Source organism: Canis lupus, chromosome 5 (assembly GCF_048164855.1).
Source record: "Canis lupus baileyi chromosome 5, mCanLup2.hap1, whole genome shotgun sequence".
NCBI classification, from domain to species: domain Eukaryota; kingdom Metazoa; phylum Chordata; class Mammalia; order Carnivora; family Canidae; genus Canis; species Canis lupus.
Window position 1 is genome coordinate 84,277,657 of NC_132842.1, and position 19,133 is coordinate 84,296,789.

The following is a 19,133-nucleotide window of genomic DNA, read 5'->3' on the forward strand; positions in this document are numbered from 1 at the left end:
GACACTGTAGCCCGGGGAGGTTAAAGGACTCACCTGAGGGATGACTTGTAAACAGAAGGGGACTCCAGCCCCCCGCCTTTCCACTCCGCTTCTCCGGTTAGGACACAGGCACCCGGAGTTCCTGGCGTCCCGATTGAACAGAAGCGGAGTGACAGCGAGGGCGGCAGGTGCTAAGGGCTCTTCTGCTCCCAGCGTCCAGCTTTCCGGAGTGGGGGGCGGCGGGGGGGAAGACCCGGGGGGGCATAGGGCTGGGGGCCCCACGGGGGCTGGGGGTGCAGCAGCAGCTCAACCACCAGAAGGGGACAGGGGGACAAAGGCGCAGGGCCTGGCCACTGTCTCCAGACCCGGTAGGGAGCTGAGGGCCGAGGGCACGGAGCACTGAGATGTCCCAGGAGCAGGAGTGACAGGCTGCCAGGGACACAGGCCGCGGGGAGGGTGGCCAGCAGTGGCAGCTGTAACTGCTCCCTCGCCTGGCTCCTGTCCAGTGCCGGGAAGTCAGGAGCCACGCAAGACCTCGTTAGCCCTTGTGACCAGAGGGCAAAGAAGTCCCAAGGTGCCACCCGTCTCACCCCGTTCCTCAGCTAGGCCTTTGCCCCTCCACTTCGGCAGGTGCAGTTGCTCCTTTCCCGTGGATGTACTTCCTGTGACCACTTCTAATTCGCCCCCAATCAAGGGAAGAGGCAGATGTTTACACAGCCGACCATCTCATCTGGAGATGTGACCCAGATGTGATCTTTCCAATCAAAGGTCTGACTCATTGTTACACGCAATCATCTGTTTTATTTTAAAACACGTCCACACTGCATTAAACACCAACACAGATGTGACCAAGAAACCCACAGTCCTGTCCCAGCAGGCGGCGGGTCCAGTGTATGACTTGGGGCGGACGCTACGGTTCACAGTGAGAGGAGAAAAGCAAAGACACAAAAGACAAAACGGACTTTGTCCCCGACTCCAGTTCAGGTATCTGAGTGACGAAACAGAAGGCTCTGGAAGCTCACAAAGCCCTCCTAAGGCCCCTTCTCTCAACGAGCAGATATCCAAATTGGACCTTGGGGGGGGGACCAGCCCGACTGGGTTCGGGAGGCCTCGCTGTTTAAGATACCACCCCCCACGTTACTGCGGCGGAGAGAGAAATGCGCTGTGCTTTTCCAAAGGATAGTTTACTTTTTCATACGAGTTGCAAGGATAACAGACCTGCACAAGCACAACCGTGACAGAGCATCTGCTCAGCGTAAAATCTTTGTGTTTGGGTAAAAGAAGTCAACTGACCTACGGGAAGAAATGTACTGAGCTGAATGGATGGTGCCCACCTGATGGCAGGTGGGTCCTCTACTTTGACGACCTTTCCAATGATGACCCCATGTAGGGCGTGTGGTACGTGTCACCAAGATGGGCATTTCTTTTATTTTTTTACATCAAGTCTTTGAATCCACCTGCTTTCTTAAAATTACAGGATTATTATGATGTCCTACGTCTTTCCTCTGAGGCAGAAAGTAATGTTAGGAGCCTGACAGGTTCTATTTCTCAGGCCAGAGGCACACGCAGGATTTCCTTCTGTGTGGGGACCACCATGGTTCTCGGTTTCTGGTACATCTGAGCCTCGGGCACCATTGGGTCCCCAGCAGTCTCGTTGGCATCAGAGCCAAGACTTCCATATTCCAGAACAAAGCAGCCAATCTGAAGGGCTTAGAGGTCATGGAAAGGAAAAAGCCTGCCCCAGGAGCTCTGGCTCCCCATCGTCTGAGGGAAGAGGAGGCGGCAGGTGGGAGCAAGCCTTTGAGTCACCAAGCCATCGCTGGAGAAGGCAATAAGCAAGCCTAGAGCCTGCCCGATGACCTTATTGCGATAAACAAATCCCTTCTCCAAACCATAGACTTCCCGTTTATGACCTAACACGGGCGCCTTTGAAATTATTTATCTGGGCCAGGGAAAGGCAGTTGGTCATTACATATTATACAAGTTTAGATTTTTCTATTTGATTATTCACATGAAGTTAGGCTTTAAAAAAGCAGGCCAGATTGGAATGTGTACATTTCAACAGATCGGAAATTGCAAAATGCTTCTGCTGTTTATGAACGTCGCACTCAACTCAAGGGCTCCACTGGTATAAATATTTCCAGGCTTGATTGCATTTTAACAATACGAGAGAATGGTCAGAACGGAGATGGGAGCATAATTTCTAACATCAATTAAATTATATTGTCTTAGTTACAAATCAGTTTACGTGGTTTTGCTCCATTTTCTAGGCATTGTGTCTTTTGAATCCTCTTTTGCAAAATTTATATTTAAAAACATTTTCAGAAGACAGATGCCTGCCTAGAGGAGCAAGTCTTGTGAACTGTCTTTCCTTGGGTTACTTTTGGTAAGTGGAGGGATCACCATGGATTTGGTAGTGGGATCGCCAAGCATTTCCATGGGTCATCTTCTCCCACATGCTTGGGGACGGGGAAGTCGGAAACTCTCTTTTAAATGTGTTGGTAGAAGGGCACAATTCTTCAGCTCTTTAGGGCCTGTGGAAACAGAGAAAAAGGTGACTGTCACTTCTCTTCCTGGCACTGTAAATAGTAATCCTGTGAGTCATGGTCCTATTGGGTCCTATTGTCCTTTTGTATAAATCTTGCCCTTCTGCAACCTGGAGCTCTTCTGCTCTCTCTCCTCATTCCTCCTGCCTCCCCGGAGGCACCATCACGGCCACGGTCTGATTCCCAGGCATTTCCAAGCACGTGAACCTGTGACCCTATTGTGGGCTACGTCCCTCCACCCCCGGTTGTATAGTATTTGCCCTCTCTGCCCCCATTATCTATCATCTCCCCAGCAGAAATAAGAAAAAGCTTTCCTCTGGTTATGAGTTTGAATCTTCTGAATTCTTATGGAATTTTCATAAAGAGAAAACTCCTTCTTTTCATAATAGTCGCTGCTAGGGGTTCACTACCAAGTGCGTGGGTGTGTGCAAGGCAAGAGTGGAGGGAGGGGACCCCACCACCAGAAGGATTCTCATTACATGGTGCCCTGGCTCTGCAACGGATGCTCAGCTGGAAGCTACCTACCTCCCTCTGATGTCTGGAAACGGGGTAATTAGGAGTCAAGTTGAAACTTGGTGTGGGTTTTCTTTCAAGTTCAGGTAGTTGAAAAATTAGGACAAGAGGTCAAATTTGGTTAGAACCCAGTTGGAGTCAACTAAAAAGCCATGTCTGGCTCTAACTCTCTTTTTTTTTTTTTTGGAAACTTAGAAGGGCCAAGAAGATACCTGTTCTACTGGGGGAACTTCAGGTGTAGTCCTCACAGAGGTAAGGCCCTTCTGAAAATGATTTTTTTTTTAAAGTAAACTCTACACCCAACATAGGGCTCAAACTCACAACCCCGAGATCAAGAGTTGCATGCTCCACCCACTGAGCCAGCCACGCGCCTCTGAACATGATCTTTATTTAGAGGTTTCTATCAGCTCAAAAGTCGGAGTAGTAGCTATGACTGCTCTCATTTACCTACCACATGGGTGTAAGTTATTTACTTACGAGTACCTTCCTGACATTTTTCGAGCAACCACAATGATGATCCCACCAATGAATCCAATGGCTAGTAAGACTCCAACTATGATCCCAACCAGGGTCACTGTTGCCAGGCCATCTGAATGAGGAGGAAGAAAAAAGCATGAGCCCTAGATAAATGGTTCGCCTGTGAGAAAATGTGTCACTTATTACACTACCACTGCCCCACTGAAGATAGCAGATCATTCTCTAATTTGCTTCTCCTTTTCCAGTGGGAGTTGACTTAGAAGAGATGAAACTTTGGGCTACTCTCATCCCCTCATACGAATGGAAAGATTCCTGGGTCTCAGGATCTATTAAGCATACCACTCATACTGGGTGGCTTCGCTGTTAATTACTAGGTAGTGGTTGTGTGCTGTATTAAATTAGCCCCTCTTTTCATTCTTTGGAACAATAAATTGTGATATGACACCATTTTCCATGGTTGTCATTAAGTGACTAGACTCATTTGTGGTTTGCATATTTTCAAATACAGGCAATCTTCTTTTCTCTCTTAAAAGAGGTTTGAAACCTATTCTTAGAAGGTTCCGTATTCTGCTCTTGTTGACTACAATCCAGGAAAGCATGTAACTCATCAAAAGATTAGCTTCAAAGAAACTTTTTTTTTTTTTAAACTCCCATAAAAATATTTTGGTAACAAAATCTAGCCTACCTTTCTCAACCGTTGTCTCGGTGTCTTCACCTACTTTCTCTGTAAAGAAAGAGACGTAATGATACAGAATTATTAGGATATAATAACTATAATTTAACAATTGGCAAAAGATGAATTTACCCTAAGTGGAAGGTAGCAAAACACAAGCAAAGAGGATAATTTCTTAAATAAATTGGATCAGGGGATTTTGAAGCAAGCTCTGACACGATCCTGTCTTCAAAACTATTATTACTGAATTTATTAATGCTTCTTCACACCTATGAGTTCATACTATTTTGATGTACCTTACTTTTTTCTCATCTACTTTAGAGACCAGAGTCAGGGAAATTAACCCACAAAGATCTTATAGAAATGGTCAAAAAGTTTCAGAGGTTTGGGAAACAAAAGAAGCCAAGGTTATTGATTCTTGGTCCAAAGTCAAGACTATAGAAAACTCATTCACTGTGATAAGGTTTATTTTGAAGGATTTTATTTTGAGAGTAATATATTCTAGTTCTAGAAAATGGGGCCTACACTACCATTTGTCTTGTGATATCAATTCCCTGCCTTTTCTTTAGAAGCAAAATCCACATCTTACAGGGCAGCAATATGCCCAGCTAAGTTTTTTGTTTGTTTGTTTGTTTTGTTTTGTTTTTTATTGGACAGCTAAGTTTAATAAGAGAAAATACTCTTTGTGTTTATGTCACTGTTAGGTTAGGATTTCTCTCTGCAGCCAAACCTAGTCCGATAGTTACAATGGGAATAATATCATTTATCTATTACATTGGTGTGAGTTATTAACTTAGAGTAAGTAAGCAGTAAAGTTGCTTCTTTCAGATAATTTTACACAATGCCTATTTAAAAAAAAAAACATGTTTGGTTTGGTTTTTCCCATCATTCTCTTTGCATACCAACACTTTAACTCCTCTGAGTAGCACTCATTTACCTAGTTTGCAGATGGAGGAAAAGCCAAGAGGCTGTCTTTTAATTAGACAATGGAGAGAAGTCAATCAATCAGGTCTCTCCCTAGATCTGTAGTTTACAACATGTGAATACTACAGATATCCAAGGGCTTTTCAAATCAAAGGTGAAAGCATTATCTACAAAATGCTTACTTTTTCTAATGTTTGGATTTTTTTTTATTAAATTTTTTTGAAATTTTTATTTATTTATGATAGTCACACACAGAGAGAGAGAGAGAGAGAGAGAGAGAGAGGCAGAGACATAGGCAGAGAGAGAAGCAGGCTCCATGCACTGGGACCCCGATGTGGGATTCGATCCCGGGTCTCCAGGATCACGCCCTGGGCCAAAGGCAGGCGCTAAACCACTGCGCCACCCAGGGATCCCCTAATGTTTGGATTTGAAAGATGTCTTTGTACCATGGCTTTCTTCAAAAAAAGGCACCTTTACAAGATGGCCCCAGGATAAAGGTTCCTGAACCCAGCTCTGCCACCATGAGCTGAAGCCATGGCTCTGGAGCTTTCACATGGAGCTCAAGCTGATGGTGCTATCTCACCATTAAAAAAAATGGTTCAGACTGGTGGATCTGAGGCCAGCCTGGAACAAAGTTATCATGGAATCTCTCCTAATAGGCCATCCCTGGCTGCCAACTACCAGTAGAGAAAGGTCAGTCATTTGTTTATCTTGTCCTAACATGATGTAACATCATGTCCTGATTCCAGACTTGTAATGCATCATTATCACCATCAATGATGTCATTGGTTGAAAAGGTATTGCCAAAAACTGTGGAAGATGTGTTACCAAATTAGAGATTATTAGTTCTATCCACCCTAGCTCTCACCCATTTACAACTGAAATGTAGTCATGAGAGTGTGTCATATGTGTGAACATCATCATGCTTGGGTGTTTCATGGGAAAGACATCTGCTGCCCTAATAAAATCACCTCTTAAAAAAAACTAAGTGCTTATAATTACATTTTAACTCACATGTGAAAATTTCTTGGGACACTGATGTATTATGTGGAAATGTACCATAAGTCATACTTTTTGTGACAGGGTGAGGCAGGAGACAGGATAGGAGTGTAATCATGGGTATTTTCCAGAGAATTGAGAGTTTTGTTTTAAAGGAATAGGAGCAGTGTCCCGGATGATAGGAAGACTCCTCAACTTGGAACACTCCATTTTCTGCAGCTCATTAGCTGTCAACTCATTTCACAAATGATCGATTCTTCTCCAGACCTTTGAAATGCTTTCCAATGACCAATTATATTGATGATTCTTTCCTTGCTTGGCCCTATTTGGCTCTATCTGGTGTTTAAATGTTCACCTTTTTTTGGCATCTCAGAGTGACTTTTGGGCTTTATTTTCAAACCATTTCATAAAGCCCCTTTTTCCCCTACCGTGGTAAAAGACACATGACATAAAATTTACTGTCCTCACCATTTTACAATAGATAGTTTGGCAGCATTGAGTACATTCAGTCTTGACATCACCATCCTCTACCCCCAGGATTCTTCCCATCTCACAAAACTGACACCCTATACTTGCTAAACCCTAACTACCCCCCTAGCTCCTGGCCACCACCATTGTATTCTCTGTCTCTATGAATTGGATTGCTCTAGGTACCTCATATAAGTGGAATCATGCAATATTTTTCTTTGAGTGACTAGTTTATTCCATGTAGCATAATGTCCTCAAGTTTCATCCATATGGTAGCAGGTGTCAGAATGTGCTTCCTTTTAAGGGCTAAATAATAGTCCATTAAATGTACATACCATATTTTGTTTATTCATTCATCTGTTGATGGACATCTGAATTGCTCTCGTGTTTTATGTATTGTGAGTGATGCTGCTATGGGCACTGTGTGTAAAAACATAAAGCAACTAAAAAAAATTTTTTTAAATAGGCTCCACCCCCAATGTGGAGCTTGAACTCATGACCCTGAGATCAAGAGTTGTATGCTCCACCAAATGAACCAGCCAGGCACATCAAATATAAAGCAATTTAAAAAGTTCCTCAGAAGTGCTACAGAGTTTTTAAAACTAGAGTGGTGATTAGGTCTAGAAATGTTTATTGATAATAATAAAGAGTAACTTTCTAGGTGTTCAGCTGTGCAACTGATTTAAGGAACCATCAATTTAGGCAAAGACTTTACTTTCATTTAAAGATGGAAACACCTATCTAGGTAAAATAATTTACATAAAGTTGCTCATTAGTAAGCATTCATTGTAGTTATTGAAGGATTGGTTTTTCCCCCTCTCCCACCCCACTTACTACAATATAAGGCAATTTTTTTAAAGATATTTAGTCATGAGAGATACAGAGAGAGAGGGAGAGAAGCAGAGACACAGGCAGAGGGAGAAGCAGGCCCCATGCAGGAAGCGTGATGTGGGACTCGATCCGGGGACCCCGGGGTCATGCCCTGAGCCCAAGGCAGACGCTCAACCACTGAGTCCCCCAGGTGTCCCAAAATAAGGCAATTTTAAAATACAAATCCCAAACAACTAAATTTTTTCTTAAGAAAGCTCTAGAAATAGGAGGCTATCTCTTTCCATTGTTAAGTTGTCATGGCAATGAGTTTTCCTCATTCTCAGCGATGGTCTATACCTCACAATAACAACAAAGTCCCAATGTGGTGCTCCTTTTACACTGCTGCATGGTTGGTGCCAACTACGAATCAAAGTACAGCCCCTAATCCTGGCAAGACTGGTTTAGAATAGATTCTTGTTCCATGTGTACAGACATGAACTCAGTGTGAGATGGTAAATAGTAGCACAGAATCTATTACAACTCACAGGGGTTGGTTGAGGTTTCTGCTCTTGGGAGTCAATACAAAGTTCTTAGTGTAGCATCATATCAACTTATGGTCAGCAACATGACACAAGTAGCTCACTTGTCCTTGTGGGGACATTATCACTATTGTCATTCAAAGTGAAGAGCTGTGTTCAGCAACCCAATAAATAAAATTCAAGTTAGCAACCCTATAAATTGAATTTTGAACCTCGCACATTATAAGCCTTGGTTCAGAATTCGCTCTTAGCATTCCAGTATGTGCCCTACTAATCGTTAGGTTTGTTCTTGGATATTTGGAATGTATTGATTTGCAAAAGATCAACACCTGTTGGGGCAACTGGTTTTCTTACCTCTGGAGTGACTAGTCACTACATTCAAGGTTGTGGTGCTCTGGCTCTCTTCTTTGGCATGGACTGTGCTTTCTTGAGTCGGCCCATCCTCTAAGTGTAAGTCTGTTACACTCTCTGTATTTTTTGTCACCTATTTGAGAAGTAAATGAGGCAAAGAGAAATAAAACCCAATGTTTTAAAATATATACACAGCCTTATAACAGAAAAGGATTTAAAGTGGCATACATACATAAAATATATGATGACATAAATTTAAAGTGCAAATAAGAAAACAAACAAACAGAAATGACAGACTGGGAACAGGAATACAACCAAATGTACTCCAGAAATAAACACCAAATATTTGGCATGTTGGCTTCCTAGGGTCTTAATTCTCCAAAAAATACTAGGTCACTAGACTTTAATTCTTCCTCTCTCTTGAGCTTGAATGGCATTTTTCCCCTCTAATATTTACTTGGCACATATTATGTTGTATCATCGATCAATGCCCTCCCTCCCCCAATTAGAGTAATAACTGGCCTTTATCGAGAGCTTACTGTGTGCTAGGCCCTTTAAAGACTTTCTCATTTACTCCGTAAACAACCTTGTAAAGTAAATCCTATTATTAGTCCTATAGCCTAAATGAGGCCTAGAGAGATTAGACAACATGCCCAAACTCACAGAGCCAACAAGCAAGAAGACTTGGAAGGGATTTTGCTGCCTCCAACGTTCATGCCAATGTAGCATTCAACACATATGCTAGTGAGCACAGGCAATGAAAGCACAATTAGGTTAAGTGGGTCGGCGTCAAACTTAAAAACTTTGTAGCAGGACACAATCAACAGAGTAAAAAGCAACCTATGGAATGGGAGAAAATATCTGCCAATTATATACCTGATAAGACTCTGAAGAACTCCTATGACTTAACAACAGAGAATTAAATAGCTTGATTCAAAAATGGGCAAAAGGGGGCAGGCACCTGGGTGGCTCAGTTGGTTAAGCATCCGATTCTCCATTTCAGCTCAGATCATGATCTCAGGGTCATGAGATCAAGCCCCATGTGGGGCGTTGCACTCAGAGTGGAGCCTGCTTAAGATTCTCTCTCTCCCTCTCTCTCTCTCTGCTCCTCCCCTCCCACTTGCACCCGCTTGTACCTCTCTCAAAAAACAAAACAAAACCCAAAACCAAAAAATAATAATAAAAATAAGCAAAAGGACTTGCATAGACCTTTCCCCAAAGATGATATAAATGGTCAACAAGCGTATAAAAGATGCTCAGTATCCCTAATCATCAGGGAAATACAAATTAAAACCATAATGAGATTATCACCGCATACCTGTTAGGTTGGCTACTCTCAAAAGAATGGAAAATAACATATTTGTAAGAAGCTGGAGAAACTGCGGGTAGGATTGTAAAATGGTGCAATCACTATGGAAAACAAGAAGGAGGCTCCTCAAAAAAATTAAAAATAGAGCTATCGTATGCCTCATCAATCCCAGTTCTGGGTGTATAATCCAGTTGAAAGCAAGGTCTGGAAGAGGTATTTGCACGTCCATTTTCATAGTAGCACTATTCACAATAGCCAAGGGTTGAAAGCAACCCAAATGTCCACTGACCAATAAATGGAGACACAAAATGTGGTACAGACATACAGTGGAATAATAATCAGCCCTAAAAAGGAAGGACATTCTCACATGTGCTACAAGATGAATAAACCATACGGGTATAATTCTAGGTGAAATAAGCCAGTCATAAAATGTCCTTGCATACGATTGCATGCCTATGGCACCAATTCCACTCTTCCTGGAACACTCACCAGAGGGGTTAAGCCAGACTCATAAGGCTCTTCAGTGGCACCGTCAGTCACCACGTTATCTTCTGCGCCTGGCGTCACCACGCTGTCTTCTGTGCCTGGGGTCACCACGCTGTCTTCTACACCTGGTATTATGTCATCTGGCCGGACTGTGCTGGCTGAAGAAGAAAGACTGGGTCAGGGCTTAAGGTAGCAATTGTGTGGGTAGACCTCACTGGCCAACTACAACCAGATTATTTATTTACTGTTTTGGGGGGGGGAATTTTTTGGGGTCATCTTTCCAGCTTACCACAAACCATTCTCCTTGCTGCACCTCTGTCACATACAATGGTGTGGTCAACTCCACAGCCAGGCAAAAGGAGCTAAAAATACAAAATGGTGGAGCCACTTGGCGGGGTGACAGTGGGATGCCTACTTCGCCTTTTCAGTATTGAACCAGATACTTCCTGGTGCCATTTCACACAATCAATTAGTGTATTCAGGTTAATGTGGAATATCATTCAGACCTGGAAAAATTCTATGTTACAGTCGCCTGGGAAGATTTCTAAAAATACGAATTTGCAGGCTCTATCTCTAACATGCTGAATCAGAATGCCCAGAAGTGGATCCTATCTCTTAACCATCCAGTGTGCTTTCCATTTAATTTTGAGACGGATGTCTCCTTGAGTGATTCGAACCGTTGGCTCCGACCACAGACCTCCCAGGTAAGGTCAACCTCTTATTTTATAGTTGAGGTTAATGTCTATGAGGGAGAGTCAGTCACGCACGTAATGGTGCCGAGATACCCAACAGAAGTCCTAGCGCGCAGAGAGCGATGCTAACAAGGGACCTCAGTGTCCCTGGAGGCGGCTCTTCTGTGTTAACGTTGAATGAATGATCCTGTTGTACCAATGAGAGAGGTTTCCCGAGGAGCAGGGGACGGGTGGAGTGGGTTAGCAGGTTGAATTCGACACGAAGGTGGAGTGGGGGAAGCAGAACAGATAACAACAGTGGCCTTTTCCTTGACCTCTGTCACAATGATCCAAATGAGTCACGACCAAGCAGGGGCATTGTCTTCATTCACCAAATAGCCCTTTTCACGAGTTAAAAATCTGACTCATTGGCCATGGGCTCCGTCCCCATACTCAGAGCGGCTCTGGGAACTCCGTGGCTAAATACAGTTGCCGACTAAGCAAGCGTACACATCCCAGGGGCAAGAGGGAGGCGGTGCTTGGAGACTGGGTTTTATAATTAAAGAGTAGATGCTTGGACCCAGGCGGTGCTCAAGTCAGCAATCCTGTCTTTGCCTTAAGATATATTATTTCTCCCTGTGCTTAGAGAGCCCAGCCAAAGGCACAGCTAATAAATATTTGATCATAACTTCTTTGCTGATGGAGGGAGAAAGTCTCAAGAGTGAATTCGCTTGTTCCGCGAGCCTTTCCTTTGCATCTGGAGTCCTAATCCGGGGCTGTCGATCAATGGCTTTGGATGAGCCCCCGAAGCAAAGGCATTTATTTTTTCATTGGGGGGGGGGGGATGGATTTCACCAGTTCGCAATGACTGAACACCTCGAGCAGTTTGCCTCCCCTCTGGCAGCGGGCTGGGGTGGCGGGGGGGCAGTGATGCGCTGCCGCCGGGATTTAGGGCTGTGGTGTTGGGCAAATGCTGAACCTATTTATCAAGCTCAGGGGGGAAATAGCCCTTGGCCGGCCAAGCAGACCTGACTAAACACACACGCCCGGCCCGCTTTCTTTTCTTCCCCTCCTGGTTTGACCAGTTAACAAGTCATCAGTGTTACGGATGTGTTCTGGGGGCCGCTCAGCAAAGCCCTTTACTATGTGGCATCCTCCAAACTTTACAAGACAAAGCAAAACAGCCTTGCTTAAAAAAAAAAAAAAAATCAAGTACTGAATGAAGTTGGTTTGCACTCGTTCATAGAAAGTTCAGCTGGTGGAAAGCGTAACTTGATAAAAATGCCTTCTTGTCCTTGGCCCCAGAGCCAAGTACTAAGATCGCCCTGAATAGACAAAGGCTGTTTCATGAATGACACTCGTGATTAAGACGCGCAGCTTTTGTCTCACTGCCCTGGCTTTCTCTCCGCTCCATGGGAAAGCTGATCTCTAACAAGGGATCTTCGACTGAGCCTCTTCTTATTTTGGTTGAAGCCTTTCCCGGGTGAGGAGTCCCTACCAGCCCAGCTGCCCCGTTTCCAGCCAGCGATCGACGCCCTTTCGCCTTGACCAGTGAAATTCAAATCACGGGGCGATGCCTTGGTCCTCCCGAGGCACGTGCGTGCACAAGCACACACACACCTGGCCACGTAAGCCCAGGGCCGAGCCCACAGCAAGCGCCAGTCCTGCGCCCCGCTAGCCTCATGCTCGGGGACACTTGACCCAGCCTGCGGGCCTTACCCACCTGGGGGCCTCACCCTCCTGGGGGCCTCACCCACCTGGGGTCCTCACCCTCCTAGGGGCATCACCCACCTGGGGGCCTCACCCTCCTAGGGGCATCACCCACCTGGGGCCATCACCCGCCTGGGAGCCTCACCTGCCTGGGGGCCAGAACCTGTGGGAGTTTCCAAACTCAGGGGCAACACATCCATTGGCTTTGGAATTTGTGTGTGGGTGTTATTCTTTCAAAAGCTCAGCAGGATTTTTTATTAACCAGGAGAAGGTGTGATAAATCAATGTTCCCTAAAGTTCTTAAATCTGAGAACCAGCGGAACTGAGGAGATCCTTAGCAGTTTGAAGACGCTAATTGTCAATCACTTTTATCCTCGCATTGAAGCCTGATCTCTGGAAAGAAATGATTCTTGTTTCCATACTTTTATGGGATCCCCTTTTGTTTAAAATATTTCAGAATCTAGGGGCACCTGGGGGGCTCAGCGGTTGAGCGTCTGCCTCTGGCCCAGGGCATGACCCTGGGGTCCCGGGATCGAGTCCCACCTCGGGCTCCCCGCAGGGAGCCTGCTTCTCCCTCTGCCTGTGTCTCTGCCTCTCTCCGTGTCTCCCATGAACAAATAAATAATCTTTAAAAAAGTAAAAAATAAAATATTTCAGAATCTACAACTGTTACTGTAATAGTAATAGGACCAAAGTCTTGATAAAAAGTGTTTTAAAGAAGTGTTTTCAATCTTCTGGTTTTATTTACATTCCTGATTCATGGTGGTGAGTGGTTCCATTTATTTGTTGGCCATTAAAAATGTCTTCTTCTCCTGTGACCAATATTTCTCTTACGGTATTCATCTTTCATATAGTTTTTTGTGTGCTTTATGCCTTAGGAATATATTTTTGTAAGAGCTGCTGCAAATACTTTTTTTTTTCTTTTGACTAGCTGGCATTTGCATCTCTCTCTTTTTTAAAGATTTTATTTATTTATTCATGAGAGACACAGAGAGAGAGGCAGAGACACAGGCAGAGGGAGACGCAGGCTCCATGCAGGGAGCCTGATGCCGGACTCGATCCTGGGACCCCAGGGTCACGTCCTGAGCTGGAGGCAGATGCCCAACTGCTGAGCCCCCCAGGCATCCCTGCACCTCTCTTTTGTAAGTCCTGAGCTCAGTTTCCAGTCAGACATCAAGCTTGCTTTTCCCTTTGACGTCATACTTACAAACCCTACCTCAAGCTTATACAAATACTCACCAAGATTATCCTTATGGTTTTTTTCTTACACTTAATGTTTATAATTTACAATTTGATCCCCCCCCCCAAAAAATTGACCAGTTAGTCCCAATAAACCCTCTTTCCCTCACTGCTTCAAAACCAGCTCTCATTGAGACGAATGTCTTCTTTCAAACACCACGTCACAGTCATGGGAGCAACCTTTCAGCACAAGGACCCGCTACATGGCTTGCCCACTGCCTTCTGACCTCACTTCCATACCATACACTGCCCGTAGATTCTTTCCAGAACGGATTCCTAAATCTGTGCTCCCCTTACCATCCTCTCCCCCTTCCTCCTCAAGTTGGCTGCTAGCAGAGTCAATTCAGTGTCCTGGGCAGGTGTAGGGGTGTAGACCCGGGCAGGTGTAGGGGTATAGACCGCGAGGAGGAAGAGTAGGCTACTTTAACAGAAGTGCATTGAGGCCTCTCTAAGTTGTAGGTTCTGCTCCACGTGGGAGGCCCCAGCTTTATAACATTTGCCCCACCCCCTCCCCCAGCATAGGCCTTATTTGTTTATTATCTTTTGACTGACTTCGTTTCAAAATGGCCTGGTGGGTGAGCTGCACTGGCTCGTTCCCTTTATCGGATTAGGGAAGTGAGGCTGACAAAGCTCTCTCCTTGACCAAAGTCTACTTGGGCTTCTCTGTCCATCCCTGCAAGAGTCTAGTTTCAGCAAGAACCCTGCTAGGTCACTTTAGAGAGAACGCTCCCTCCTGACCAAGCTCCCCATCCCCCACCCTCGATGTCTAAGTGGGAAGCTTGCCTTTAGCAAGAATCCTGTTGGGCCAGTTTAGCAAGAACCACCCCCTACCCTTAACGTGTTCTCTCCATACTTTTCCATTCACTCCCCTCCTACCTGCCCCCCACACACTCTGCTCCTCGGTTATAAATCCCCAGCGATCTTTGCTGTACTTAGAGTTGAACCCCCTCTCTCTCTCCCCCTATTGCAATAATCTTGAAGAAAGTCTTCCAATGTTTTAAAAAGCGTCAGAATAATTGTCTAACATCGGAAATGAAATGGTTTGTCCAGGGGGCACCTGGGTGGCTCAGTGGTTGAGCATCTGCCTTTGGCTCAGGGCCTGATCCTGGGGTCCTGGGATCGAGTCCCACATTGGCGGGGAGCCCGCCTCTCCCTCTGCCTGTGTCTCTGCTTCTCTCTGTGTGTCTCTCATGAATAAATAAATAAAAATCTTTAAATATATATATAAAAATGATTTGCTTAGATCACCTGGTCGGTGAGCAAACACCAAGCCAAGTGTTTTAACGGCTCATCCATGTGCTCACCAACAAAACAAAAGACATCTTTGTGGCACCACGGCCACAGTGGGCCGGAAAGCCCGCTGCCCCCTCCCTGGGCTCTGACATCCTTCCTCTTCAGCCTTCATCCTTTCATAAATTATAATCCTGGTCGTCAGAAGCAATTGCTCACTCTGGCATCACATGTCCTCTTACGAAATCCCATCTGGTTAGAATCTTCCAGCCCAATTATTTAGGGACCAGAATCTCAGTTTCCTCAAATGACTCTAGGACTAAGCTTTCTGAAGCGGTAGGTTATCGAAGGAAGACGTGACCTCCTTTATAAGAGTGTGTCTTTTTCTCTTTCAGCAGCAGCTCATCCTTGCTCTGCAAATTAAGACGGCAGCAACCATCAATGATGGTGGGGTGAGGTCTGGAGCCGACGACCAAGAAAAAATTCTTGAGATGTCTTTGGTGCCAAATGGTGATTTTATTAAAGCCCGGGGACAGGGTCCGGGGGCAGGAAGAGCTGCTACCCCGGGCCTGTGAGGAGTGGCTGATTATATACCTGAGAGTTGGGAGGGGTTTGAGGATGGCATAGGCTCTAAGGAATTTTAGAAGCAAGGTTTCGAGGACCTTGAGGGGCTGGCTATTGTTGGGAAAAGGTCACTTATTACTGGCTAATAAAACCTGAGTCATGAGACCCTTCAGATGACCCTTCAGATGTGTATCGGTGGGTCATGTGCTTGGGGAATGACCGCCAACATGGATCTTGGGGGTTTAGAGATAAAGGAAATTTCTGAAGGACTTTTTATACTTTTTTTTTTAAAGATTTTTTAAATATATTCATTCATGAGAGACAGACAAGAGAGAGAGAGAGAGGCAGAGACATAGGCAGAGGGAGAAGCAGGCTCCCCACAAGGAGCCTGATGGGGACCCTAGCCTGAGCCGAAGGCAGACGCTCAACCACTGAGCAACCCAGCTGTCCCTCTTTTATATATTAAAGTAGACTCACAGGATCCTGGGGTCGGGCTAAGATTGCCTCTTGCCCTCAGCAAAGTATGAACATTGAGGCAGTTGCGTCCATAAGGAAGATCCCTCTGCCTGTTTCATGGACTTGTCAATGTGCTGCCCTGGGCTCGTGCTTTGTCCTCAGCTGGCCCTGTGTTCCCCCATCAGTCAAGACTGGAACCTTCCCAAGGCCTACTTCCGTCCCCAAACATTCCATTCACCTACCAAGTGCTGGGCCCCCTTCTGGACACTAGAAACAGAGGAGTGAGCAAGGGGAGGTCCCTCACGGGTTTGGGTACTGTTGTCTGGGGGAGGGGACTCACAGCGAGCAAGCAAGGACAGCCTCAATGGCACTCTTTGACCCCCTTAGACATGTCCTCCAGGGGCACTTCCTTGGGGAGGCCTCCCCCCCACCCCACGGAAATCAGTACCTGCCCCCACACACCCTCACACACCTGCCACAGTACTCAACCACTCATGGTGCCGTATATTCACTAACGGGCCGTCCCACCAGGACATCAACTGAGTAAAGGCTGTTTACCTCAGTGTCCCCCTTTCCTAAAATACCTGGCACATAGGGGACACTCAATAAATACTTGTGGAGAGAGCAAGTGAACTCCAGATGGGGAGAGCTGGGCTAACTAACCTGGGAGCCCAGAATGGCTTGGGGCAGGACACGCTCAAGAAACGGAGAGAAGGGGGATCTCTGGGTGGCTCAGCGGTTTGGTGCCTGCCTTTGGCCCAGGGTGTGATCCTGGAGTCCTGGGATCGAGTCCCGCGTCGGGCTCCCTGCGTGGAGCCTGCTTCTCCCTCCTCTGCCTCTCTCTCTCTCTCTCTCTATCATTCATAAATCAATCAATCAATCAATCAATCAATCAACCAATCAATCTTTAAAAAGAAAAAAAAAGAAACAGAGAGAGGTCATGGGTGCTGGGGGGAAGAAACGAGATCGAGGAGGTGGGGAGGGCCCGTCTGGTGGGGTGTGTGTCACCTGGAGTGTGAAGGGAGGCCAGTAGATGAGGTCACTGGGTCCAACGCCCTGTGAATGGTGTGTGTGTGTCGGGAAGGCGCTTGGATCAGACTGAAGCGGGGAGACCCTTCAGCCTATCCTGTGTCCCCGCGGGAGCGGCTGAGACTTGGCCCAGGGCAGAGAGGTGGCCGGGGGAGAGCCAGGCAGGTACAGCCCGGGACGAGTCTGAAGTCCTCCCCCAGCGACAACCAGAAGTCAATGCAAAGCCTTGGAGCTGAGAATTCATTTCATCAACGGTTTGAGCCCTGCTGGGGAACAACAAGGCTATGAACGGAGGCACCGAGTACGTGACACGGAGGCTTTCCCGGACTTCCCCTTAGTTTAGTAGAAGAGCCGCCTAAGTTCCCTAAGTTTACACGCCTCTGCTGTTTCCATGTCCACGCAAGGGAGAAGCTCCCTGCGGTCCTCTAACTGCTGACTCGAAGACTCAAAAACCAGACAGCTGGGGAGGCGGCGTCCACGGCATTTTATCTTGAAACAGGAAAGTTGATTTGGGTGTGTGTGTGCTTGTTTTACGTTTCAGTGTAAACTGTAAATTAACTGTATTTTTTTCAGATAAATAAAATTAACTATTTTTTCAGATAAATAAAAAATTATTTTTTCAGATAAAATAATTTTTTAAAAAATAAAATTTTTTTTCAGATAAAATATTTAAAAAATATATTTTTAAAAACTCATTTATTTGAGAGACAGAGAGAGCGAGCCCGCATGAGCAGGGGAGGAGCAGAAGGAGAGGGAGAAGCAGGCTCCCCACCAAGCAGGGATCCTGACCTGAGCCCAAGGCAGACACTTAACTGACTGAGCCACCCAGGCGCCCCAAGATATTACAGTTTTAACTATACTTTTTTTTTTTTTTTTTAGCGATACTCTGATTTTAAATGTTAAAAAATCAATTAGGTAACATAAGTGTTATTAGTTTCCGGAGTAGAGTTTAGGGGTTCATGGGTTGCACAGAACACCCCAGTGCTCCTTCGGTCACTTAGTGCCCGTCACCCAGTTAGCCCATCCTCCCACCCGCCGCCCCCCCAGTGACCCTCAGTTTGTTTCCTAGAGTTAAGAGTCTCATGGTTTGCCTCCCTCGCTGACTTCATCTTATGAAAGTTGATTTTCAAAATAAAGAAGTCACGAGCTGAGTTACCCCCGGGGTTTTCAAAGAAAACCTGTGGTGTCAGCCAACAGATTGAGGCAATCTTCTGTGTTGCCTGATGTTTTCTAGCATCTTGAGCTGCTCCAGCAATACGGAAACAGAGTGTTCTTTTTTTTCTCTTACGAAATCCTAGGAAGTTCTGGTTCCCCACCCACCCACCCTTGGAGTAACTAAGATAATTCATAAATAATTCATTCTAGCCTTTCCACCCACCTGGCCTCCCAATTACATTTGGGATGAAGCAATGCTTTTAGAGAGGTCAACACATCTATTTGGAAAACAAAAGCAAAAATGCCTGCTTTTGTTCCTTTGCCCAGAGACAGGCTCCTGCCTATCACCTTTCCAGCACGTCTCCTTTTTTTTTTATAAATTTATTTTTTATTGATGTTCAATTTGTCAACATATAGAATAACACCCAGTGCTCATCCCGTCAAGTGCCCCCCTCAGTGCCCATCACCCAATCACACCCCCCCCCACCTCCCCTTCCACCACCCCTAGTTCGTTTCCCAGCACGTCTCCTATGGGCGCTCAGGAGCCTGAGAATAAACCCTCCCCGAGCTGTGGAGAGGTGCCAACCTCCGAGGTTCCCTAGCGCCCTGCAGACCACCCACGTTCCTGCTCAGATCTTCACTGGGTCCTTCATCTCCATTCCAACGGCCCAAATTTAGCTTTTGATGCTGCTCCCTCATTTACCACCAAGTGGGTTTCTGCAACCAGAAGAAAGGTGTCAGGACTCTGCTTTGATTTACAACATCTTTGGAATCAATCCTCTCTCGTCCCACAGCCTGGTCCATCCTCAGACCTTGCAAAGGAGCCTTTCCTTGGGATATTGAAAATTGCCTGCTGACCCAGAGCTTCAGGTCCCAGCAGCACTGGGCTGTGGTCAGTATAATCCCTGAAGTGGCCAACGGGTTCCCCTCTTTCCACGGATCAGGGTCAACTGCTTCCTGGATCAGAAGCGTGGCCACGGGAAATCGAGGCGGCTCCTTGAGGGC

The 19,133-nt window shown here is 45.8% G+C and overlaps 1 protein-coding gene across 2 annotated transcripts in view; it reads right to left on the minus strand.

The window, feature by feature from the left end:
• Positions 1-757: 757 nt before the first annotated feature.
• Positions 758-19,133, minus strand: part of PDPN (podoplanin) — a 29,735-nt gene continuing 11,359 nt past the window's right edge. The window contains exons 2-6 of one of the 2 annotated variants that reach the window (XM_072828292.1): positions 10,078-10,232; positions 8,283-8,412; positions 4,201-4,239; positions 3,522-3,627; positions 758-2,513 (exon numbers count right to left, since the gene is read on the minus strand). In XM_072828292.1, coding sequence (XP_072684393.1) covers positions 2,507-2,513; positions 3,522-3,627; positions 4,201-4,239; positions 8,283-8,412; positions 10,078-10,232 — 437 coding nt within the window. In that variant the 3' untranslated portion in view covers positions 758-2,506. Of the gene's footprint in view, positions 2,514-3,515; positions 3,628-4,200; positions 4,240-8,282; positions 8,413-10,077; positions 10,233-19,133 lie in introns of both variants that reach the window. The other variant, XM_072828290.1, reaches the window with a different exon arrangement.